Source organism: Dendronephthya gigantea, unplaced genomic scaffold, assembly GCF_004324835.1.
Source record: "Dendronephthya gigantea isolate DGI-Jeju-01 unplaced genomic scaffold, DenGig_1.0 000018F, whole genome shotgun sequence".
NCBI classification, from domain to species: Eukaryota; Metazoa; Cnidaria; class Anthozoa; order Malacalcyonacea; family Nephtheidae; genus Dendronephthya; species Dendronephthya gigantea.
Genome location: NW_021163028.1, coordinates 1,889,982 through 1,916,585, shown reverse-complemented (window position 1 = coordinate 1,916,585; position 26,604 = coordinate 1,889,982). Strand labels below are relative to the sequence as shown.

Sequence of the window (26,604 nt, the reverse complement as noted above, 5' to 3'; positions counted from 1 at the left end):
TAGCGTACCTGCAGTAACAGCATCGTGAAGCACAGTCACTCCGTCTTTGTTCTTGCCATTTATATCAGCTCAATTTTCAACAAGATATTCTATTATTTCTAGCGTACCTGCAGTAACAGCATCGTGAAGCACTGTCACTCTGTCTTTGTTCTTGCCATTTACATCAGCTCCAGTTTCAACAAGATATTTTACTATTTTTAGCGTACCTGCAGTAACAGCATCATGAAGCACTGTCACTCCGTTTTGTTCTTGCCATTTACATCAGCTCCATTTTCAAGAAGATATTCTACTATTTCTAACGTACCTGCAGTAACAGCATCATAAGGCACTGTCACTCCGTCTTTGTTCTTGCTATTTACATCAGCTCCTTTTTCAACAAGATATTTCACTATTTCTAACGTACCTGCAGTAACAGCATCACGAAGCACTGTCACTTCGTCTTTGTCCTTGCCATTTACATCAGCTCCATTTTCAACAAGATATTCTACTATTTCTAGCGTACCTGTAGTAACAGCATCATGAAGCACTGTCACTCCGTCTTTGTTCTTGCCATTTACATCAGCTCCTTTTTCAACAAGATATTTTACTATTTCTAGCGTACCTGCAGTAACAGCATCATGAAGCACTGTCACTCCGTCTTTGTTTTTGCGATTTACATCAGCTCCTTTTTCAACAAGATATTTTACTATTTCTAGCGTACCTGCAGTAACAGCATCATGAAGCACTGTCACTCCGTCTTTGTTCTTGCCATTTACATCAGCTCCATGTTCTACAAGATATTTCACCATTTCTAGGCTACCTTTAATTACAGCATTGTGCAGCACGGACACTCCGCAAGTGTCCTCGCCATTTACATCAGCTCCATTTTCAACAAGATATTTTACCATTTCCAGCGTAACAGCATAATGCAACACTGTCCACCCATCAGTATTCTTGCCACTCACATTAGCACCATTTTCGACAAGAGATTTTACTATTTCTAGCGTACCTGCAATAACAGCATCGTGAAGGACTGTCACTCCGTCTTTGTTCTTGCCATTTACATTAGCTCCATGTTCTAGAAGACACCTCACCATTTCTAGGCTACCTTTAATGACAGCATTGTGGAGCACGGACACTCCGCCGGTGTCCTCGCCATTCACATCAGCTCCATTTTCAACAAGATATTTTACTATTTCAAGCGTACCTGCAGTAACAGCATAATGCAACACTGTGCACCCGTCAGTATTCTTGCCATTAAAATTAGCACCCTCTTCAACAAGATATTTTACCATTTCTAGCGTCCCTTCAGTAACAGCATAATGCAACACTGTCCACCCGTCAGTATTCTTGCCATTAACATTAGCACCCTCTTCAACAAGATATTTTACCATTTCTAGCGTCCCTTCAGTAACAGCATAATGCAACACTGTCCACCCGTCAGTATTCTTGCCATTCATATTAGCACCCTCTTCAACAAGATATTTTACCATTTCTAGCGTACCTTCAGTAACAGCATAATGCAACACTGTCCACCCGTCAGTATTTTTTCCATTCACATCGGCACCATTTTCGACAAGATATTTTACCATTTCTAGCGTCCCTTCAGTAACAGCATAATGCAACACTGTCCACTCGTCAGTATTCTTGCCATTCATATTAGCACCCTCTTCAACAAGATATTTTACCATTTCTAGCGTCCCTTCAGTAACAGCATAATGCAACACTGTCCACCCGTCAGTATTTTTGCCATTCATATTAGCACCCTCTTCAACAAGATATTTTACCATCTCTAGCGTCCCTTCAGTAACAGCATAATGCAATACTGTCCACCCGTCAGTATTCTTTCCATTCACATCAGCACCATTTTCGACAAGATATTTTACCATTTCTAGCGTACCTTCAGTAACAGCATAATGCAGCACTGTCCACCCGTCAGTATTCTTTCCATTCACATCAGCACCATTTTCGACAAGATATTTTACCATTTCTATCGTACCTTCAGTAACAGCATAATGCAACACTGTCCACCCGTCAGTAATTTTTCCATTCACATCAGCACCATTTTCGACAAGATATTTTACTATTTCTAGCGTACCTGCAGTAACAGCATCGTGAAGCACTGTCGACACTCCGTCTTTGTTCTTGCCATTTAGATCAGCTCCATGTTCTACAAGATATTTCACCATTTCTAGGCTGCCTTTAATGACAGCATCAAGAAGCACTGTAACTCCCTTTTTGTTCTTGCCATTTACATCAGCTCCATGTTTTACAAGATATTTCACCATTTCTAGGCTACCTTTAATGACAGCATCGTGAAGCACTGTCTCTCCGTCTTTGTTCTTGCCATTTACATCAGCTCCATTTTCAACGAGATATTTTACTATTTCTAGCGTACCTGCAGTAACAGCATCATGAAGCACTGTCACTCCGTCTATGTTCTTGCCATTTACATTAGCTCCATGTTTTACAAGATATTTCACCATTTCTAGGCTACCTTTAATGACAGCATCATGAAGCACTGTCACTCCGTCTTTGTTCTTGCCATTTACATCAGCTCCATGTTTTACAAGATATTTCACCATTTCTAGGCTACCTTTAATGACAGCATCATGAAGCACTGTCACTCCGTCTTTGTTCTTGCCATTTACATCAGCTCCATGTTCTACAAGATATTTCACCATTTCTAGGCTACCTTTAATTACAGCATTGTGCAGCACGGACACTCCGCAAGTGTCCTCGCCATTTACATCAGCTCCATTTTCAACAAGATATTTTACCATTTCCAGCGTAACAGCATAATGCAACACTGTCCACCCATCAGTATTCTTGCCACTCACATTAGCACCATTTTCGACATGAGATTTTACTATTTCTAGCGTACCTGCAATAACAGCATCGTGAAGCACTGTCACGCCGTCTTTGTTCTTGCCATTTACATTAGCTCCATGTTCTAGAAGACATTTCACCATTTCTAGGCTACCTTTAATGACAGCATTGTGGAGCACGGACACTCCGCCGGTGTCCTCGCCATTTACATCAGCTCCATTTTCAACAAGATATTTTACTATTTCAAGCGTACCTGCAGTAACAGCATAATGCAACACTGTCCACCCGTCAGTATTCTTGCCATTAAAATTAGCACCCTCTTCAACAAGATATTTTACCATTTCTAGCGTACCTTCAGTAACAGCATAATGCAACACTGTCCACCCGTTAGTATTCTTTCCATTCGCATCAGCACCATTTTCGACAAGATATTTTACCATTTCTAGCGTACCCTCAGTAACAGCATAATGCAACACTGTCCACCCGTCAGTATTCTTTCCATTCACATCAGCACCATTTTCGACAAGATATTTTAATATTTCTGGCGTACATGCAGTAACAGCATCGTGAAGCACTGTCACTCCGTCTATGTTCTTGCCATTTACATTAGCTTCGTTTTCGACAAGATATTTTACCATTTCTAGCGTACCTTCAGTAACAGCATAATGCAACACTGTCCACCCGTCAGTATTTTCTCCATTCACATCAGCACCATTTTCGACAAGATATTTTACTATTTCTAGCGTACCTGCAGTAACAGCATCGTGAAGCACTGTCGACACTCCGTCTTTGTTCTTGCCATTTAGATCAGCTCCATGTTCTACAAGATATTTTACCATTTCTAGGCTACCTTTAATGACAGCATTGTGCAGCACGGACACTCCACATGTGTCCTCGCCATTTACATCAGCTCCATTTTCGACAAGATATTTTACTATTTCCAGCGTACCTTCAGTAACAGCATCATGCAGGATTGTCGCTTTCGCTGTATTCTTTCGATCAGCAATGAAAACCTAAATAGTAAGTCTTAATCTCAATAAAAATGTTCTATTTAACAAGAGAATATTATACAAAAGATGAATTGATTGACCTGATCGTTTCGCAATATCAAGATAATCGAAAAGCATGCAACTTTCAACTTTGGATACCAATAAAATTATGTGTGCGGCCGGAAAAAGGAATCAAGCGGTTTAATATTTTAAACTAAAAGTTGATTTGACGATTTTGCTCAAAGTATTCTTAGTGTTTAGGCTTCCGGCTCCCAAACAAGACGAAATTTTCACCGGTGCACGCTAAAAAATTTGTGAAAGGGACCACGCGGTAGGGGGATTCTTTCTTTTGTTTTAAAAATTTGAGTTTTTCTCGTTTATTGCTGTAAAGATTCTAGCTTTTTCAGTTCCTTTTTTACCATTCTTCATTCTCTTCCCTGTTTTAGATTTGAAAAATAGCTAAAGGCAAATTAATCGTTAGTTCTACTTAAATTAAAACACGTAAGGGTCTAATATTCGTTTCAAATTTTCTAGTACTAATATTAGACTTTTAGCACTACATTTAAAATCAATACAATATAATTTGAACATCTTTGGCATCTATAGAACGGTGGATTTTAAGACTAAGATATTCATCATAAAATATTCACAGGTGTTACGAATTTGTATAAATGTAGGGGCAATATATTCCACGAAAATCGGCATCTACCTAAAATGAGTAATAGAATACAACCCTATAAGCATAATTCTAAATTCAAAAACTTGTAAAAATGATTCTAAATTACCTTTGCCACGTCTTCATTACCACTTGCGTCCAAATTCTGACATTCGACTTCCTTCAAACGTGTAGTGGATTCTATCAATCTAAAGAATAAAAGTTAAAAATATTTAGCTTAGCTTCTAGTAAAAATTTATTTGTCAGACAAACGCTCATGGTTTATTGACACCAGTGCTAATTCTACCTCATCACCCGCTGCGCTTAGTGATCACGTGAGAAGCATAGCGACCTCGCGACATTAATCAGTGTATAACGATCCTTTTTGCGACTAACACGTCTTTATCGCAGCTCTCGAAATTTGTGATTTTTTCATTCAAGTTGTAGAAAAAATGAGTTCAGAAACTCCTGAGATTACTGTGTCTCAAGATTCAGATAATTCTCAGCGTTCCAGTGTTATCACGGACGCTGAGACAAATAATGTTCTTTTGTCCACAATGCAAGCATTGCTAAAGGGCATGACTGAAATGTCGCAGGCATTCAAAAAGTCGCAGCAAGACGACGACGATTCGTGGCTTGACGACGAAGTGGATGATGGTGGTGAACCACAAGCTAAGAGACCATGTCTGGAAACCTCGGTTTCGCAATTACTTTCGTCCGCAGTTACGAACGACGGTCCCTCCACTTCTGCCGAAAGCGGGCAACCTATGACGGTCGAAAGCGCTCAAGCACAACCGAGCACATCATCGATCCTCGACAACATTGCACAGGAACTCCAAATGGAGGAACCATGTGCTCCACGGGTCCACGATCAACTCGCGACGATCGTCAATAATTTGGCGCGCGAGAGATTGCCTGACGATACAGTTGCAACGAAGTACAAACTGAACGATCGACCGGAAAATTGCGGTGCGCTGGTGCCGGTCAAAGTTAACCCCCCTATATGGGACAAACTTAAGTCCGAAACCAGGTCTAGTGACTTGAGGTTTCAAAAAATTCAAACGGCGTTAAACAAAAGTTTATTTGCCATGGTTCAGGTTACAGATTGCCTGACCAACTCACTCGCGGCCTCTGCGGAGAAAACGAATCTCCCTAATACAGAAGATCTGGTCCGAAAAATGATGGACGCCGTGGCTTTTGCGACATACGCCAACCACGAATTGAACAACAAGCGCCGCGAGTGTATCAAACCGGAGCTACACCAAGATTTTCGGCCCCTGTGCTCAACCTCGAATCCTGTCACTACGTGGCTTTTTGGGGATGACTTGTCGAAACAAGTCAAAGACATGACTGAGGTCAACAAAGTTGGTCAGCGCGTGGCCCAAAGTCGGTTTCAAGAGAAATCGTCGACTTTTAGCTACAAGTCAAAGGCTCCAAGAGGGGGTCGTCACGGCCAGAATAATTTTTTCGACCGGCGCCGCCACCATCAGCACAGGAAGAGAGGGAATTCCACACCCTTGCTACCACGTCAGTAACCGTGAGTAATCCTTCATCATTACCTTTATCTCAGGTCTGCGCCGCAAAAATTGCTGGCAGGCTAAAATATTTTTTGCCCGAATGGGCCAAGCTCACCTCAGATAAAACGATTTTAGATTGTGCCGCGCATTATCATATTGATCTTATTGACAATGTATCTCCTATCCAACATACCGTTCCGAATCAGATTTCGTTCTCTGAGCCTGAACGGCGGGTAATTGACACTGAAGTGTCGAAATTGTTGGCAAAAGGGGTCATAGAACCCTGTGTGCCTGAATTGGGCGAATTCATTTCTACTGTCTTTTTGCGTCCTAAGAAAGACGGAACTTACCGCATGATCCTCAATTTAAAAAGGCTTAATAGCTTTGTTGAATACCACCATTTTAAGATGGACACATTAACAACGGCAATTAAAATGATGAGACCGGGCTGTTATATGGCATCTGTCGACTTGAAAGATGCCTATTATACTGTGCTCATTGCTCCAGAGCACCAAAAATTTTTGAAATTCTTTTGGCGTGATGGAATGTATAAATTTACGTGCTTGCCAAATGGGTTAGCTTGCGCGCCAAGAGTTTTTACCAAGTTGTTAAAACCTTTATTTGCAACCCTAAGGAAACTCGGCCATTTGTGCTTTGGTTATATCGATGATACGTATCTTCAGGGAGATACTATCACTGAATGCTCTAGTACGATTGAGGCTACGGTAGCATTATTCACAAAAGTTGGGTTCATTACACACCCAGACAAATCCGTCTTACAGCCAGTACAGAGGCTGGTATTTCTCGGGTTTATACTAGACTCATTGCTCATGCTTGTGCGTCTCACACCCAACAAAGCAACTAAAGTCAAAGATATGTGTTTGAAACTAATTTCAACCACTTTTCCGTCCCTTCAGGAACTTGCTGAAGTTATTGGTCTAATAGTGTCCAGTTTTCCGGGCGTAATGTACGGCCCTTTATATTATCGCGCTCTTGAATCAGCTAAGAGCGCTGGGCTTCGAGCCGCCAAGGGAAACTATTCATTTAAAATTGCCCTGCCTCCTGAGGCAAAACAAGAATTACAATGGTGGGTTGTTAATGTAGAATCAGCCATCAATCCTATAAATCGTGACCCTCCACACAAGTGTGTTCAATCTGACGCCTCTCTTCTTGGCTGGGGCGCCGTATGTGAGGGTGTTACCACCGGGGGTCGCTGGTCTGAGGCGGAAAGTACGCTCCACATTAATGTGCTAGAACTGAAAGCAGCTTTATTTGCTTTGCAGTCCTTATGTAAAACTGATGCTAATATTCATATTCAAATGCAACTTGATAACACAACTGCTGTTGCTTATATTCAGTCAATGGGAGGCAGTAAATCTCCCCCATGCAATGAAATCGCTAAACAGATTTGGCTATGGGCAATTGACCGCAATATCTGGCTCAGCGCGACACATTTACCGGGTGCGCAAAATGTTATCGCCGACAGAAAGTCGCGTAATTTTAGCGATAACACTGAATGGATGCTTGATCCAATTGTATTCCAAACTATTACAACTTATTTTGGCATGCCTAGCATCGACTTATTTGCCTCGCGCCTTGCAGCCCAGCTTACTCCGACGCTTCCTGGCAGCCCGACCCTAATGCTAAGTTTATTGATGCACTTTCTATCAATTGGCATCAATTTGAATTACTCTATGCATTTCCACCGTTTAGCATGATAGCCAACTGTTTACAAAAACTGGATCTGAACGCGACCACGGGCATATTTGTTCTCCCTCTGTGGCCAACCCAACCTTGGTCTTCGCGTGCGCTGCAAATGCTAGTAGCCAAACCATTGCTCCTACCCCAACGCATCGACCTTCTCCGCCTTTCGAGCAGTCAAACTCGTCATCCTCTTGCCAAGAAAATGCGACTGATGGCTTTAAAGTTATCGAGCAATCTTTCCGAACAAGAGGCCTTTCGCCTGACGCTATCGCCATCATTCTCAACTTTTGGCGAGATGGGAGCAGGAAGCAGTACCGAGGCTATCTTAAACGATGGATTCAATTTTGTGGTGAAAGGAAGATTGATCCAGTTCGAGCGCCTTTAGCGCAGGCGTTAGATATTTTGACGGCTTTGTACAACAAGAATGGCCTGGGTTATAGCGCATTGAACACTGCCAGATCAGCTTTGTCCTCGGTTCTAATTTCTACGGAATATGATTCATTTGGCTCTCATCCATTAGTCATTCGTTTCATGCGCGGGGTGTATAACTCGAGACCAAGTTTACCTCGATATACTGAGATTTGGGATGTCCGTATCGTGTTGGACAAATTAAAAGAAATGTCGCCCAATTCATCCCTATCATTAAAAGATCTAACTTATAAACTTGTCATGTTGATTGCTTTGGTGTCCGCTCAAAGAGGACAAACTATCCATTTACTGAATACTCACAACATGACGGAAAATGATTCCTCCTTCTCGTTCACAATACCGGAACTGACAAAAACAAGCAGACCAGGGGATCCCGCCAAGGTCATAAAGTTGATGGCATTTGCCCCAGATAGGTGTTTATGTGTTTATGACTGTTTGAAAGAGTATATACAACGCACAGGTACTTTGCGGTCCGATGATGGACAGCTCTTTATCAGCTATATTAAGCCGTACAAGAAAGTCAGTCGGGAAACAATACGACGTTGGCTCAAACACGTTACACTGTAAATCTCGGAGTGTTGGCACAACACCGAAATCGGTGTAAAATCTTGCAGCAATATGAACACTAATATGGTGTTTATTTACGCTATATTTTGGGTTAATTTACACTATTCATGGGTAGAATTTATGCAGCTATGGGTACACTATGGCGATGTAAATATACACCATTAGCGTAAACTAACACCTCTATAGGTTTTCCTACACCTATTTCGCGTAAAAACGCTTGCAGCAATATGAACACCAACTTCGTGTATAAATACACCGCGAGAGTAAACTTACCCCTCCCAAGGTTTTTCTACGCCTATTTAGTGTAAACGTGCTTGCAGCAATATGGACACCGACCTAGTGTATAAATACACCGCGAGGGTAAACTTACCCCTCCAAAGGTTTTTCTACGCCCATTTAGTGTATACGTGCTTGCAGTAATATGGACACCGATCTGGTGTATAAATACACCGCGAGGGTAAACTTACCCTTCCAAAGGGTTTTCTACGCCTATTTAGTGTAAATATGCTTTAATATAGACACCGATCTGGTGTATAAGTACACCAAAAGAATAAAAATGCTCTTCTAAACAATGGCCCGGTGCCACGAAATGAATTAATTCTAGTGCAGTGGTAAGGTAAAAACATATTTATTTTATATGACAGAATATATTACATATTATATTGTACATAACAAATTTACAAACCAGCTATATAACATGGACTTATGCCTAATACTTCATGTTCACTGTTCCAGTTCATTTAAGAATAAAACTTTGGTTGGCACTCTTACCCGGTCAAAAATATTTAGAACAGTACGTTGTAAAAAAAGGAACGTGTTAAAACACTGTTTCGGGTACTCTAAATTACAAACATAATACAAAAACAAAAGGGACGATACTGCTGAAAAAATGTTATCTGTTTCCAAACAAACTTGTTTTTCCCCTGCAACAAACATTTTGTTCATTATGTGACCATCACTGTCCTCCACGAAGATGATGAATGGGCTGATGGGGCTGGCAGCTTTCTTCAACAATACCTCTGGGTTTTCTGCTGTCTACATTTGAAATAAAATTTTTTTTAAAAAATCATAACAAAGTCTTCATATTAAAACTATTCATGATTGACCACTTAACAGACCACTAGCTTACACTTATCATGACAATACATTTTTCCAAAAGGTGGTGTAATAACATTGATAAGCATTGACAAGGTACTAAAGTATATTATACATACCTGATAAAGGAAATTTTCTGGATGTGGATTACTTTTTGTTTTCCTTTCCAAAAGGTGTGGCAAGGTACAAAGTGCCACAACAACTTTCTCATCTAGGAACAAAGAAAAAATTACATAATTAATCTTAATTATTGCTCTGACTGTGTTAATAAAGAAGGAGAATAATCACAATAGGGTGTATATATTGAAACCACACACAGCATAATAATTAACTTTTGATAGAAAATATATTCATTTAAATGAGTATCAATGGGATTACCATCTGTCAATCTGTTCTCCTCATCCAGTTCATCCTCATTTTGTACGCAAGCTTGAACCAGTTCTTCAAGTTGAGGGAGTTTCTTCTTGCTGGCAGCTTTCAAAATCTTAGGTGCAAGCTCACGTAAGTTTGTAACAACCAAATCTTTAACACTACTGCCAGACACCAATCTTTCATACTCATCTTGTAACTATAAAAATCAATATAAGTTATAAGAGTAATTTAAAAGTAACTTATCAATCATATTACCCAGTGCCGGATTATATGTTTATGCACAGATATTACTAACTATATAATACTAACCTGATCATGTTCAAATAAAAAAGGGTATTTCGCATCAATTTCATTAAGGGAACACTTCCCAGCATTTATGTACTTTCTTCTGAAGGAGAAAGTCAGTTGCATTTTCTGCTTAACGACTTCCATGTTTGGGTGCTTTTTTCGGTACTCCTTCTGCATCCATTGAACATGGGCTTTGTTAGAATGTAGGTCCTCACCATCAACAGCAGGAGGTTCCCAATTTATTATTCCCCTTCGGCTGCTTCCTGGCACCTTAGCTGTCAAATCCGAGCCTTCAATTGACTTTCTTTTTCTTGCTAGCACAACTGGATCACTCCTTTCATGCCTTAATTCATTTTTAACTTTATCGCCTAACTGACGATACCAGGTTTCCTAAGGAAAAATTATATGGTCTCAGTATTTTTCATTAATACATGGTTTCAGTATTAACATACAAAGCAACAGTGTTTTCCCCTTCACATGTAAATCATCTGGCATCAGATATCAGGCCATGATGGGATTTCAATAAGGCTTGTGAAATAATATTGGTACATGAACTTTTCACAATCATAGTCCAATACATAATAAGCCACAGGAAATGTTAAAAAAGAGCAAACAAATAATTGCAAAAAAATAATGCTAAATCATTAAAATATTACTTACATAGCTGCCACCAACATCTGCCAAGGAAGGATATTTTGATATAATTGCCCTACATACATCACGGCGTTGGTCAGGTGTTGGTGAACTAAAATGTATTAAAATGAATAAAATTAAATAACAAAGAATTCAGTTTAATGTGTCCTACATAAGCAAACCTACATACTGTAGCCCCAGAAGTGCTGGTCACTTCACTTTCATGCAACACAGTAAAAATAAGTATACATACATTGTAAAAAGGCATATCTTGTCATAAATCGCCTGGATAAATTTCACACGAATCAACTTTGGTAAGGCTATATTCTTTGACAAGGCTTCTTGTACAGCTGGGGGAAATCGTTCAGGTAGGCAAAATGGTGTAACCCAGGTTTTTCTTACAGTGGAGCAATCATTCCTAAAAAGAATTAATTTTGTGGATAATTCGTTAAGTCTTAACCTATTAAGCATTATTACTGAAACAGGGGGGGGGTTAGGGGGTATTTACACACTGCTAGAAGTCACAGATAAACAGATAATTTGCAACTGTGAATTATGCTTTCAAAATTAGGCTAAACTTGCTTTACATGTTTTGAAATTGTTACATCTTAGTGAAGTAACGATCAGTTACATAAATAAGGACACCTGAATGTATACTCGATTTATACACATACCTTGGTATTGGCGAAGAACAACGAGGCGAATCTTGATCTTTAGAGTTATTTGGGCATTCTAAATCCCAAGGCAAACGTGACAAGCTACCACTGTTGCCGCTTTCAACAGACTCAGAATCACTCCTAACCATCTTCTTAATAACGCCTAAAAGCTTCATTCTTGGCCCAACTTTGTCGACAAGAGACTCGAGTGCATTCTCAGATAAAAGAGCGAGCGCTTCACCGTCAACATCCTCTTCTAGTTTCACAAATACAAATACAAACAGGAATTTATATTGTGACGAGTGATATGAACGCTAATATAATCAATCGGAACAACAAATAAACTAAATTGAGAATCTAAATAAGTAAAAGTGAACTAGCTCTGTAGGCTATAAACAACGATTAGCTTGGAGTATTTATCTCTATAATAAAACTCACCGATAAATTTATCACTAAACGTTTCAAATCCATTGAGTTTAAGCCATTCCGATACTTCTTCGCACGAATAAGCGATGGATGGGACCTTATCCATTATCGGAATTTCAAAAATTTTGTGATGCCGATATAAATAACAATGTTTCAACTTTCAACTGTCAAGAGTCAACACGTGTTGTATATAATCACTTATCTGTGTATATAACCCCAGTGTTTGTAAATAGGTTTGCAGTAATCACTATTGGTTTGAATCGCTTATTGGTCGGATTGTCTGCATTGTCTGAAACGTGATTGGTTTAGAATAGTGCGTTACGATTGGTCAAAGAAAATATCAACTTATAATTATCCTCTATTCAGCTGAAGCTCTGGCTTACAATATTTTTTAATTAAAATACTTTATCGTAACAATTTGGAACAAAAATGCCCTCGAAAATCGCAAGGTATTTAGGATGCTTTGTGACGTCGAACATATTATATTATACGAACATTATTATATACACAGCATAATCTTGTATCCACCGGCCACTAGTGCATCCTCAGTGAGGGTCATGTTTTCGAAAGTGGAAGCACTGTTATTGTGTTTTTCGAACTTTTGGCATAGATGCAAATATTATTTTAATTTTTTATATTATTTTTATACCAGCATGGTTGGATAATGGCGAGTAGTTTTCTTTGTCCAAAACCGGAGTGTTTTCATCTTTCCTTTACTACATTCAATCGTTTTTTAAACCACCTACGCGATAATCACATTCATGAGCCAGGGTTCAAAATAAAATGTCCAGTGCAGTCATGCTTTCGCTCATATTCTGTTCTCTCCTCTCTAACTTCGCATGTTTCCCGTAAACATGGAAAGGAAAAAGTAATAAATGATGACGTTGGTTCAAGAAATCCCGAAAACGATGCACTAAACCGATTGGATAATACAATCGAATGTATACCGAAGACACCCAAGACAGGAGAGGCTTTCTCAAAGAGACATTTAGCTTTATTTGCCCTAAAGACGCAAGAATTAAATCAACTAACTGACAGTACAACAAACAAGGTGATAGATAATACAACAGAATTACTCCAACAACACGAGGCCCATGTTAAAGAAAAGATTAGACTGTGTTTGGATAAAAGTGGGATTAAAATCAGTGATATTGATGGATTGGGAGTTGTCATGAACTTGGAACAAACACCCAACATGGAATTCCTGAAATCCACTAAGAATAGGAACAATTATATATCTCAAGAATTTAAGATAGTGGTATGTATATAGTAATGTATTTTTTATGTATGGTTGTAAACAATGTCTAACAATGTCTGATTAGTTTATATTAAATGCTGAGTGCATCCTTATCTTACTTATATTTAGAATCCAATTGAGATAGTCCTTGGGGAGAAATATATGTATGATGAGAATACAACGAATGGTTCATCGAAAGTGAAAGTGCATTCATTCCAGTACATATCATTCATCCAGGTCCTTCAACAGCTGCTAAATCAAATTGATGTTTACTCACAGGTCATTATTCATATAACAACTATAAGTGTCCTGGAAATTTATAATATGACTACCATAATAATATGACTACCATATTATGATATAATATATTTTAATTGATATTTTTTTTAGATTGAAAATTCTCATAGAAGTGTTGATGGGAAAATGAGGGACCTTTGTGATGGTGCTGATTTTGGAGTGGGCAAACATCCACTTTTTTCCTTAAATTATAAGGCTATCCAATTAATTTTATATTATGATGACTTCGAAGTTTCCAATCCACTAGGATCAAAAGCTGTTGTACATAAAATTGGTAGGTTTTTTTATTGTCACAAGATCAACAACTTTGCAATATTGGACTTTGATAGTTCAATTGGATTACTTTTTAAAAAAACACTGATCTGTCAATAAACATTTTCATTTTTATTTGCATACTTGCAGGTGCCTTCTATTGGGTGTTAGGAAATTTCCATCCCAAGTATAGATCATGCCTAAAAAATTTGAATCTTTTGATTCTTTGTCCAGTCAAGTGGATTAAGATGTATGGTATGGATAAAGTCCTCAGGCCATTCATGAGTGACCTTGCTATGCTTGAATCAGTAAGTAATGAATTAATACAATACATTTTATTGTGAATATCACCAATTATCAATATATTCAAGATTCCCTATTAAAGAATTTGCCTCAAGCTTGCCAAGAAATATGAGTTATAAATCTAATGCATCTCAAAATGTAATTTTGCTACTTTTTTCAGGAACATGGCGTACAACTCAATATAGCAAATCAAATTATTCCAATTAAAGGAACATTAAGTGTAGTAATTGCAGATAACCTTGGTAGCAATTCAATTGGAGGTTTCATGGAGAGTTTCAGTGCAAATCGGCCGTGTAGGTTCTGTCTGGGCACATCGGTGGAATTTCAAGAAAGGGTAATTTATTAATCATATCACAAATTGCAATGCTACTAAAATATTGTGAATCATGGTATATTAGTACACAGTTTTTTGTAGGAAATGCTATTGATATCATGAGATTTTAATGGGTGTTAATCAATGTTTGTTAATGTATGTTGTTCAGATTTGATTATACCAACCCCAGTATAATATCCAACTATTTAAATTTCCAGTTTTCTGAAGAATTATTCACGATGAGATCCCGAGAAAATTATGCCAGGCAGGTGGATTTGGTTTCCACTGATCCAGAATCAGCTTCTGTATATGGTGTAAAAAAGAACTCAGCCCTAAATGCTTCTAAATATTTCCATGTTGTTGATGGACTTCCTTCTGATATCATGCATGATATCTTAGAAGGTGTACTTCCTTTCCAAATTAAAGCGATGTTGAGAAAATTCATCATGGTGGATAAATTTTTCACACTTGATCAGTTCAACAACGCGCTTTCAGCATTCCCATATGGTGTTTGTGACATCAAGAACAAACCAAGCTTGGTAAAGAATGTCAATCTTAGTGATTACCATTTACGCCAATCAGGTATTTAACTATTTATTTAAGAGTTGCCTTAAACCTGAGGATGACTACATCAATCACCGGTCCCAAGTTCCCATAGTTCTTTTAAAAGTTCTTATAGAATCAGTGTTTAGTCAGTGTTTTGACATAATGCTAGCACTAATTGAGTTATATTTCAGCATCACAAATGTGGTGTCTTTCTAGAATCCTGCCATTTTTGGTTCACAAATGGATACCAGAAGGAAATGATGACTGGGAATTGTTCACTGATTTAATGCATATTGTTGATATATTGTTTGCCCCAGTGATTGAGAAAGGTACTACACTCTATCTTCGGCTCATAATCAGCGAGTATCTGGAACAGTTTAAAAGGCTCTATCCTGAAAGAAAACTTATTCCAAAACAGCATTTCATGGTTCATTACCCAAACCAAATTCTAAGGTATGTCTATATTGATCTGGTTCTCACAGGTGGTGGCTTCAATGCTGAACACCCCAGTACATTTGATAATTTTAATTATTTATTTTATATTTTAGATATGGACCCCTTGTGCGCAACTGGTGCATGCGCTTTGAGGCTAAGCATCATTATTTTAAGCTTTTGGCGCAGACTGTAGGTTGCTTCAAGAATATAGCAAAGACATTAGCTACCAGGCACCAACGGCTTCAGTGTTACTGGCTTAGTGACAGTGATGGCTATTTAAGGAGTGATACTGAGGTTGGACCAGGTTAGTGAACAACAAAAGTGCATACTGGATATTAGCTGGAATTTTGTAATGGTTTTTAGGATGTTAAATGTTGTTATAAGTATCCTTTATTTCTACTTCATGTATTTATTAATATTCTGCTTAGGTAAAGTTTTTATGTGAAGGATCTGGAAGAGAAAGAATGCACCTCACTGTGCCAGTTGGGCAACAATTTGGATCAGAATTCAACTGTGACACTGTAAGTTTGTTCTTATATATGGTAAAAATTATTTAAAACTGGACTGAAAAGTGAAAACTATATTCTTATTCTAGGTTGAATTGGGTGAAAGTCAATGGTTACAAGTACAAAAAGAATATGATCATAGTCTATCAGCAATTAATTTTTCCTGTGTTTCTTTTTATACATAATGTTTTTTTTATGCCAAACATGGATGTTATGTTTTCTTGCAAGAAAGTAAATACAGTTGCTTTTAGCAGGCACATTCATTGCTATGAGGTTGAAGTTTTGGACGAATTTGTGCCCTTATTATTTTCTGGGATGCTAGATCATCATCCTCTAGATCTTTATACCATTATTGTAAATAGAGAATCAAAACACTTCTGTAAGAATGAAGTACGACCTATCTGATGCTGAACAATAGTATACATAGTTAAAGAAATTATTAAACATTAAAGAAATTCAGTAAATAAATGAATTGTCTGACCCATAATACTGTGCCTGCCTGGAAACATTTAACGAAAAAACTGCATGTGCATGCCTGCTTAGGAACATTTGACGAAAACACACGTTTTCGTACCTGGTATACAAATTGTTTGTGACCCAGGGTCTATTGGTCTCTTAGTATGTAGTCAATTCCCATTCGTTTGTATCTATACAACCATATATACTCTTTTATTTTGCAACAAATCAAGCATTTTCCGTCGCGGTCTTAATTTATAAGGCATTGAATTTTGTACACAATTTAGATGTAAGTTTACGCTCTTCAAGTGCAATTTTGAAAACTCATATCGGGTAAATATACACCGTAGACGGTAAATTTACAACGCTCTCGATGTTTAATAACCTTGCTTTTACTTACACCAGATCACGGTACATTCACGTTTTTTTGGTGTATTAATACAAAAACCAAAGTGTAGATATACACTTATCGAGTGTAAGCATATCTTACACTAAATAGGTGTATACTAACGCAACCGTTCAGTGTAATATAACCTGAGCAGTAGGTAAATGTATGCCATTTTTAGGTAAAAAAACACCAAATTTGGTGTAACCTAGGTTTGTTTGTTTTTACACCGAGAAAGTGTTACAGAAACGCTAGCATAGTGTAGAGTTACGCTTTTTAAGTGTATTGCTACACTCCAATGGTGTTTGACTTGGCAAAACACCTAATCGGTGTTATCCTACACCAGTTTCGTGTTGGCGTAACACTGCGAAATTTACAGTGTATGCTATTGTCTGGCATAGATATAAACATTTTTAAACCTCATAGCACTCGAGCAGCATCAACGTCTGCTGCAACACAGGCGGAACAGCCAATTAGTGAGATTCTTAACGTAGCGGGCTGGAGTTCCGATTGTACTTTTGCTAAATTTTATAACAAGCCAATTAAGCCAACTTCAGGCTATGCCGATACTATTTTGTCAACTTGATGTAACAAATGTGATTTTCATTATCGTAACGTTCGCGTTATTTTTTCGAGAGCTTGTATTTTCATATACCGAGATTGCGTGTTTGCATGCTTTAAAGTCTCACGTGATCACTAAGCGCAGCGGGTGATGAGGTAGAATTGAAAAATTAAACGAGACTTACCTGTAAGTCGAAGTTTGATTGTGATTCTGCCGAATCACCCAGAGCGCTTAGGGATTACGTGCCCTCCTCTTAGGATATTTCTCCCACCCGATGGTTTGGTGGTTTGCAATACACGCAATCTCTTCGTTAAAGTCTGATTAAAGTCGCGAGGTCGCTATGCTTCTCACGTAATCCTTATAAGCGCTCTGGGTGATTCGGCAGAATCACAATCAAACTTCGACTTACAGGTAAGTCTCGTTTAATTTTTCAATTTTGTGGCAACCTCAACTCAGAATCAAGGTAAAAGGCCCTGAGAACGAGGTTGAATTTTGTGGCTGAATTAGAAGTTCTTTCAAACCCAAACTTTACTGTTATATCTTATATACATACCTTCGTTTTATATCCTGCTTTGTTTTGTTTACTTCTTCCATGTTCTTTATCTCAATCTCAAATCCTTCTATTTCAACTCCAATCAGTGAAAACTCATCCAGTAAACGTTCTTTCAGCCTTCCAGATTCAAAATCATCCAAAACCTCCAGAAACCTTTCATCTGTAAGACAATGCACTGGAACAAGAAGACATCCTTGCTTGATCTCGCCGAATTTCTGGTCATTTCTTTCATCAACGAAGCCTCTTTTCAGAGCGTGGAGAGTTTTCGCACATGCATAAAATAATTCACCAAGAGTTATACCATTGACACCCATACCTTCAAGCGCATGTAACTTTTCAGTCGTAAGTTTAAATTCCATAATACCACCATAGCTGCTAGTTACATTCGGAAGAAGAGCACCGAGTGCTGCGAGCCCACGAATTCCTTGCTCATTTGCTGAACATTCTGTGTAAGAGAAAAATTTAAAAAGAATTAACATATGGTTATAGAATTTTTCAGAAATATAATAAAAATTGTGAATTACTATTATATTTGAAAAATTGTTTTTTATTGAGCCTTCGACTCGGTACTTCGAATCTTCTTCAGAATATAAATTATTTACATGTGTCTATAGCTTTATATATTTAAGTTTCGCGCTGTTCTTTATAATTAAGACTCTGTATACGTTGAGAGCGTCTGATTGGTTGTTTTGAAGTTGATCTGATATCAGTGGTAGTTGAGGGATGCGTTGTCATGGTTGACTGCATTTCGTTGTCACGGATGGTTGCTGTGAAATGATTAGATTGTTGTGTATCAGATGCGGGTGGATTTAAGTTATTATTAGTTATATTAATGTGATTATTGATAGAGTCCTTACGTTTTGTCTTAAGTTGCAGATAGACTGCAAAAATGTCGATATGTCTGTTACGACAACTTTCACACCTTCGCTTGGGCAAAAACTGAACTACTGGGACGAGCACAAACAAAACACGCACGTGAATTCAAAGAAGCTTGGTTTAGTACAGACGGCAATACTATTAACAGACATATCGACACTCCTGCAGTCTATCTGCAACTTATAAGACTCTATCAATAATCACATTAGGACTCTATCAATAATCACATTAATATAACTAATAATAACTTAAATCCACCTGCATCTGATACACAACAATCTTAATCATTTCACAGCAACCATCCCTGACAACGAAATGCAGTTAACCATGACAACGCATCCCTCAACTACCACTCATATCAGATCAACTTCAAAACAACCAATCAGACGCTCTCAACGTATACAGAGTCTTAAAGAACAGCGCGAAACTTAAATATATAAAGCTAGACACATGTAAATAATTTATATTCTGAAGAAGACTCAAAGTACCGAGTCGAAAACTCAATAAAAACGCGTTAATAGAATAGAATAAAAGTAAACCAAGACAGTAAAAATTTCAAAACATATAGATTACTGTACAGTTTGGTACGTGAAGCTATGCTTAGACGCACTCTTCAGATCTAAAATGTCTGATGTCTGATATATATATATATATATATATATATATATATATATATATATATATATATATATATATATATATATATATATATATATATATATATAATTACGTTATCAAAAAGGTTGTCCCGATCAGTACATATAGAAATATATAAATATCAATCACGTGACCATTAAACATGGCTTATTTTGATCATTTATCACTTGTTTCTTTATTATTACAATATTGTTCACCTTACTATGACATTTCAGAAATTTTTACGACAGATTTCCAACAATTTCTCATAAAATTAACGTATGTAGTAAAATCACGTGACCGATATTTACGTATTTATATATATGTTTCCATATAACAACCTTTTTGATAACGACTGTATATATATATATATATATATATATATATATATATATATATATATATATAATTATACGTGTGTATATATAGTATATCCCGGTATAGCGTTTAATACAGGCGTTGTATGATGAATAGACCGTCTAAATATTTTTTATTTTTAGTCTACTCAATATAAACATCTGAATTCTGCAAAATTTCAAATTACACTTACAGTTCAAAGCAACATCGCCTCGGCTCCTTTTTATATCTAATAAATATATACTGTACACCGCCAAAATGATTTTGGTGCGTACTGCATCGAATTTCCGGCTTTATAGTTTATAATGTCAAATAATTTATGTGCTGTGTGAAGAATCAACATTTATATTCACGTAAGAGACGTCTATACATAAACGAACAGCGTTGTTTCTTCCTAATTATACCCAAATTATATCTTCTGTATATGCGCCTACTTGAATCACGTGATTGAACTCATAACACAAATCTATGTATCGCGTAGATTCTCGAGGACGTTTGACTGATTGACTCAGAGGTTACAACAAAATTTCAAAGAAACTTTGTTGTGAATTGAAGTGTTAGTTTCTAGAACTTTAATAGCAAATAATATTTATTCATTGTCATAACTACCTGTCCCTGAAGTCTGATTCTTAATAACATTCTTCATTTCTTGAAGTTCTTGTAAAACACATTCTTGAGAGTCGTTCAACGTTATTATTCTATCCTCTACCCTTTCTTTAAGAAATTTTTGGTTCTCCAGTTCAACGGCCCTTATTTTTTTAATCAACTCGTTAACTCTTTCAGTTGGAAATTCTGCTTCATCAAGGCTATCAATATGATCAATTTGACCTGTTGAGAATTTAACAGCAGTAAAAGCATCCTTAGCAAGTTGAACATAGGTATTGAAAGCAGGTTTTTCTATGCTAGACTCGGGCAAGTGACAAATTTGGTTTCTAAGCAGTCGAATTTGGTCGATTGCTAAAGTTATAGTTTCATCCTGGTTCCCAGTTGTACTGATTAGCGAGGCATGAAAAGGACTGGGTTTCTTTCCCTTTATAAATTGATCGCTGAGCGTCTTGACAGTCGTTGGCGTAGAGATTGCAAAGGTCTTGGAGTAAATAGTTGCCTTGAACAAGGCTGTACAATCCCAATCCTTGTACGATTTACTAGTTGGTATGTGAGTTGTGCCGCCTTCGCTAGTCTTAAGAAGTGTGCGGACTGCGGGTGAGTCGTCCCAAACTTGGTAACCTGGCAACGGTGCAATCTTCGAATTCCACAATTTCTCAAATGTCGAACGTAGCATATTTGGAAATTCATCGTGAACGATGGATGCAAATTTGAAGAAATTCAATTCTTCTTTTGAAAAGGGTTTTGCTGCCATTTGGATGCTACTTCATGAGATATACCAAAGAATAAAGAAATTTCTTTCCTACATAAAAAAGACACAGTTCTTACCATAGTGGACATTTGATTACTTTTAGGCCGCGTTTACACTACGTGCTTTGACCTGGCCTGGACCTGACCAGGACCCGACCTGGGGCAAGATTTTAGTAATGTGAACAGGCTCTACCTAGTCCTGACAAATTTTGAACTTAATAGTATGATTTTTATTGGATCCATATAGTATTATCACTTTTCGGCGTGTTTTAGGACCGCCTATTCTCGCCGAAAAGCTGCGAAGTGGAGCTTCTTAGAGATCGAGGTTGTACCAATACGATATACACAAAAATTCACTCACGTTTTATTCACGAACATTATTCTGCTTATCAGCTTATAGATGTCATTAACATGCAGTAATAGTGATGATAATAGGGACTTAAGCATGTAAGACGGGAACACGACGGCAGCTATCAATACAATGCTTCACTGAAAAGAAATGAATTATTAAATACTTATGAGAGTTTTAGACGTGATTATTACGTCCCATGTATAGAACGGCGGCATTTCAGGACCCAGTGAGCGCTATACCTCGAATTAGGCTCTATAGAATTGTCTCTAAACGTAAACACAATGTTTTCAACGTTTTTTATCTATAACATTCACCATAACATTTATTTAAAGGAGTATTCCAACCACGTCGTCGTCGTGTTGCCGTCCTACATGCTTAAGGTCCCTGTTATTAGGAACCTTTCGCACTTGAGATGGCAACACGAGGACAACGCGGCTGAAATACGCTTTAAAAAGAGTAGTAAAGGTAAAGAGTATTATCAATCGTATCAATTTTTAAAATAAGGTATAAGACGTTAAAAACATTGGGTTTATGTTTGGCACAGTTCTATGGAGCCTAATTCGCGGCCTAGCGCTCGCGGCGTCCTGAGATGCAGACGTTCTACGCAGAGATTTGCTGTTGTCACAAAACGTGGACAACGTTTAAAACTTATTGGGGCTTTAATTATTCATTTCTTTTCAAATACCCATTCTATTGATAGCCGACGTCGCCGTGTTCCCGTCCTATTTGCTTAAGGTCCCTTTTATGGACATGATAGAAACGAATTTTAGGAACAACAAGAGATAAAACCATGGGTGTGGCTACAGTATATTGATGACATTTTTTTGTTTGGTTAGAAGGTGAGGATAAGCTATTAAAGTTTATGAATAGTTTTAATGAATTCCATCCCAGCTTGGAATTTACCTATGAGTACTCGCAGACCAAGGTAAATTTTCTTGATGTAACCAAACAGTGCGACAACGTGGAATTTCTAGCGGAAAAGCGAGGTTTGACGCAATAAGAGTATTGAATAGCGTGAGCGGAAATAAACTTGAAGTGAAATATTCTGAATGATTTTGTTTTTGTGTGTTTTAGGTTGGGTTTGGGGAAAAATGGAAAAATAATTGTATGTTAAAATGTATTTAGAAAAATTAGAAAGGTGTAGAGCGTAAATAAACGTTTCCTGTTAGTTCACATGATTGCACCTGAAATGTTGATTATGACATTATTGTCACACAAACTGTGATATGTTAGTAGGTGATTTATTGCAAATGGAAAAAAATATATCTATGTGCATATGCAAAGTCTGAACGCAGGAAACTACATTAGTTACTATATGTAATGAACAATTGCAGTGCATGAGTCGATATCATAATGTTTGATTTGCACATTATAAGCGAAGTATAAGTAAAAAGTTTTATGAGACGCATATACGACAAAGCATGTGGAATGTAGAACGAAAATGCAAGCGTTTAGCGTAATAGGAGCAATAGCGAGATAATTGTGAAGAGATAGGGGGGTATGAAACAAGTGGATTTCACAGTATACCTTTGCGTGTTTATTCACAAACACTAACCCAAGTTCGCGTGCACCAACATGGAAAAAGGTGTTCAGGTGTGCGTTAAATTGGCAAAAAAAGTTAAGAGAAGCGCCGAGACGCAATCGGAAATTTCGTTGTTTAATTTAAAAAGTGTTGGAACCCAGTGTGGGAAACAAGATTTTCTTGATAATGGAAGTTACAGTCGTGAGGAAAGGGTTAAGGCATGGACGTATGATCGATTAAAGTACGAGATGCTAGAAGGAAAAGAGAAAACAATACGCTGGTGCATGGACGAGGGATTAATTGCAAGAGAGCGACTTTGCAGTTATTGCAAGAAATCAATGAAACTGGTACAATGTGATGATCGTTCAGATGGTTTCAAATGGGAATGTAGGCGTCAAGAGAATGGAAAGCGGCACAAGGTTGAAATGTCAATAAGAAAAGACAGCTGGTTTGAAAATAGCAACATGACATTAGATGAAGTGTTAAAATTCACGTACTGGTGGTGCCGTGATATGAAACAAAATGAAATATACGTCATGAACTTGACATTGCTTCTAATACAGCAGCAGACTGGGACTCGTTCTGTCGCGAAACTTACGAAGTAACTCTTATTGAGCGAGAAGAGCAGATCGGCGGTCCTGGGAAAACTGTTCAGATAGACGAAAGCAAGTTTGGCAAGAGGAAATATCATCGTGGCCATCGCGTTGAAGGAGAATGGGTGTTTGGTGGCATTGAAGATGAATCTCGAAGAAGCTTTATGGTAGCAGTTGACAAAAGAGACGAAGCAACGCTTTTACCTTTAATTAAGAAACATATATTGCTAAAGAAACCACCATAGTTTCTGACTGCTGGAAAGCGTATTCGAAACTTGAACTAAAAGGGTTATCAGCACCGTTTAGTCAATCATTCAAAAGAGTTTGTGAACGAAGATGGTTTTTATACAAACAAAATAGAGGTCATTAGAGACAAGGAAAAAGCAAACTACCATGTTTTGGTGTGCGAAAGCTTGCATTCTCATCTTACCTGGCAGAATTTCTTTGGAGATATCGGAAAATAAGGGCAAAGACTTGTTTTCTGTATTTCTTAATGATGTTAAAAAAATATACGGTGACTTTTAGTATGCATGTTAATGTAAATTTTGCATATATACAACAATTATATATGTATTATATGTATTTAATTTTTGAAAAGTATATTTTGAAGTCTGTCATTTGTAAATTTATATGCATGGAATTTTTATACATCTTGTTTAGATTTCAATTGAAATTTTCACTAAATACATTAATTCCTGTCGTATATTTATTAAAGTGTTCGTTTAAATAGTTATTTAAAAGGAGTAAAAAGAATTATAGAAGTTTGTATAGGTGATAGGTGAGATTCTCAGATGAGATAACTGTGTAGACATGCGTTCGTAAATAATATGGCTGTGCTATGATATTGAATTACAACAATATTGAATGGAGTCATTTAGATGCGACTATTATAAAAATATATACGGCTATGCAATAAAGTCTAGAGGTAGTAGAGTGACTACGTAGTGATACGCAGTGAAGTGTAGGCATATAAATTGAATTTGATCATAGTTTTAGTAGGCAACTGGTAGTAACTAAATATACAGGCAATATCTATGCAGTGACATACTGTGAAGTGTACATTGAGTTTGATTATAGTTTTAGATTGGACTGCATAGCGAGTAGCCGCGCTTAAAATATACCGGCTACGCATTGATGCCTGGCTAGTGGAATGACTGCGTAGCCAGTAGCGACAATGATATCTACCTAGCAATATTACGCAGTAATTTGATCATAGTTTTAGATTCGACTGCGTAGCCAGTAGCCACTAAAAATAAGGCTATGCAGTGATATCTAGCTAGTGGACGGGTATTCTGCAATCTTGCCGGTCTAATACTAAAGAACGCATTCAAATAAACAAAATATTGCTTCAAATAATTTATAAGACGACACCAGTTTCTATACATGCCTTCATAGTGATAATTTGTGCCTCTCAATTACTAATACTGCACTATTATATACCAGATATACCCACCCAAATGCGCGTCTTGCCCTTGAGGTTTTATACGAGAGCCCATAAACCAATCCATATCCCGAAATAAAGTCTTTTAGTAATGTTTATTGACATTTCTAGTTGATTGAAGCAAATCAAATGAAAGTCACCTCATCAAATGAGAATTCAGCGGCTGAAATAAGCCGAAGATTTTTATATCAAAGCTATACCAAAGGAGTGTTATTGTGGTATGTTAGTGCAGTTTATATAGGCGGAACTAGAAATTTGAAGCTATACGTTTTCCGAGTTAGAACCGAGTCCTTTCTCATAATATGAACTAATCAGCCTAGTTCCTAGGCCTCATTGCGCAGGTTTTAAAAATCTGTGACGTCACCGAATGAAACCTGGGAAAGAGGCCTAGCACAAAATGCTTTCTAATCCAATGTTAACGGCTCATAACCGCCCATGTACGTACGGACTCGAGTTTTCTCGATAGTCGATAGCATTGACAGCGAATGACATTGCAACGTTTGTATGATCATGAATATTTCAAAGTCCTGGCAGCATAACTAATTTCCCGTAGTTTATTTCAAGCAAAATATTTGACTAAGATCGTAAACTAACTTCAATATAGAAAGTTTTAGCTAAAATAAACGTCGAAAGGCGTTTAGCTTAATAAACAGTGGATAAGCCAAAATTTAAAAATACTCTCATACAACTTGTGAGTGCCTGAACACGCATTTTATCAGTGCATTAAATACGTACTTCAATTGAAAATTAAGCTATTTACATCGAAATATCTCAGCTCATTTGTCCAATAAAGAGATAATTCTGTTTTCCATTTTGAACTTATCCGCCGTGTAAGCTAAACGCCTTTCGAACAACCGGCCCCTGGAGGTCAAATTTGACTTAGTTGAGATTATAGTTTTAGTTCACTGTATTAACTGATGCAAATACCTATACATGTAAATAGCATTACAACACATAAGTAAAATATGTTTAACAAAGAGGGAATGGTGAATATATACAATGTGTCCCAAAAAAAGTTTCTCAAAATTCTCATTGTTTTTTAAACCTTTCTTAAACGCGCGTGATTACGCACAACGAAATTTATTGAAATTATACTGTGTTATACTACAAAGACTCTGTTTTGTCAGTTGAGCCAAGTTTTCGTTGTAAGTGGACTTTTATTGTAATAGGAGTTATTTCAAATTCAAGAAGCTGATATCTATGCATCTGTTGATTTACCAATTATAATGATATTACCCTCTGGAATCGAAATGTGATGTATGTGCTGAAGTCATCTTTTCATCTGTTCTAATTCGTTTAAAAAAAGTTCTGGTAGTCTTAACTTTACAGATCCTCCTGGAAAGAAAGGTTTTTGCAACATTCCCGCTATGATAAAACACATTTTTCTAATCTTTGTAGTTTGTATCGCTCATATATAGCAACAAGGAATGTGTCTTTGCCCAACAGGTCGGCACGTGTAGGTAGATGTTTGTTTAACAAATGGTTTC

General features: G+C 37.3%; 3 protein-coding genes across 6 annotated transcripts in view; 1 reads left to right on the top strand and 2 right to left on the bottom strand.

Moving 5' to 3' along the window:
- Window positions 1-26,604, bottom strand: part of LOC114520963 (serine/threonine-protein phosphatase 6 regulatory ankyrin repeat subunit A-like) — a 45,114-nt gene continuing 18,510 nt past the window's right edge. The window contains exons 1-5 of one of the 3 annotated variants that reach the window (XM_028541326.1): window positions 25,130-25,343; window positions 20,463-21,261; window positions 17,985-18,429; window positions 4,583-4,661; window positions 1-3,821 (exon numbers count right to left, since the gene is read on the bottom strand). In XM_028541326.1, the coding sequence (XP_028397127.1) occupies window positions 234-3,821; window positions 4,583-4,661; window positions 17,985-18,429; window positions 20,463-21,213 (4,863 nt within the window). In that variant the 5' untranslated portion in view covers window positions 21,214-21,261; window positions 25,130-25,343 and the 3' untranslated portion in view covers window positions 1-233. Of the gene's footprint in view, window positions 3,822-4,582; window positions 4,662-17,984; window positions 18,430-20,462; window positions 21,262-25,129; window positions 25,344-26,604 lie in introns of those variants that run through there. The other 2 variants (XM_028541325.1, XM_028541327.1) reach the window with 2 other exon arrangements.
- On the bottom strand, window positions 9,611-12,542 carry LOC114520968. The gene is made up of 7 exons (XM_028541334.1): window positions 12,152-12,542; window positions 11,732-11,969; window positions 11,311-11,475; window positions 11,085-11,169; window positions 10,446-10,814; window positions 10,143-10,332; window positions 9,611-9,975 (listed from the first exon to the last, which is right to left on the bottom strand). The coding sequence occupies exons 1-7, from the start codon at window positions 12,243-12,245 to the stop codon at window positions 9,779-9,781; spliced, it is 1,338 nt and encodes a 445-aa protein (XP_028397135.1). The 5' UTR covers window positions 12,246-12,542; the 3' UTR covers window positions 9,611-9,778.
- LOC114520965 lies at window positions 12,677-16,397 on the top strand. Of its 2 annotated transcripts, XR_003686744.1 has the most exons (9): window positions 12,677-13,397; window positions 13,506-13,655; window positions 13,767-13,947; window positions 14,076-14,233; window positions 14,389-14,562; window positions 14,760-15,123; window positions 15,279-15,540; window positions 15,636-16,043; window positions 16,118-16,397. XR_003686744.1 is itself a non-coding variant. In XM_028541329.1 (8 exons), the coding sequence occupies exons 1-8, from the start codon at window positions 12,804-12,806 to the stop codon at window positions 15,829-15,831; spliced, it is 2,079 nt and encodes a 692-aa protein (XP_028397130.1). In that variant the 5' UTR covers window positions 12,677-12,803; the 3' UTR covers window positions 15,832-16,397. The 2 variants fall into 2 exon arrangements, 1 of the variants encoding a protein (XP_028397130.1); XM_028541329.1 differs by having other exon boundaries at window positions 15,636-16,397.

Excerpts from the sequence above, each read along its gene's own strand:
- LOC114520965 (XM_028541329.1), top strand. The coding sequence starts at position 12,804 with ATGGCGAGTAGTTTTCTTTGTCCAAAACCGGAGTGTTTTCATCTTTCC. Across the intron at positions 13,656-13,766 it reads AAATTGATGTTTACTCACAG|ATTGAAAATTCTCATAGAAG; the intron begins GTCATTATTCAT and ends TATTTTTTTTAG. Across the intron at positions 14,563-14,759 it reads CGGTGGAATTTCAAGAAAGG|TTTTCTGAAGAATTATTCAC; the intron begins GTAATTTATTAA and ends TTAAATTTCCAG.
- LOC114520968 (XM_028541334.1), bottom strand. The coding sequence starts at position 12,245 with ATGGATAAGGTCCCATCCATCGCTTATTCGTGCGAAGAAGTATCGGAA. Across the intron at positions 11,476-11,731 it reads TGTTCTTCGCCAATACCAAG|GAATGATTGCTCCACTGTAA; the intron begins GTATGTGTATAA and ends AATTCTTTTTAG. Across the intron at positions 11,170-11,310 it reads AAGATATGCCTTTTTACAAT|TTCACCAACACCTGACCAAC; the intron begins GTATGTATACTT and ends AATACATTTTAG.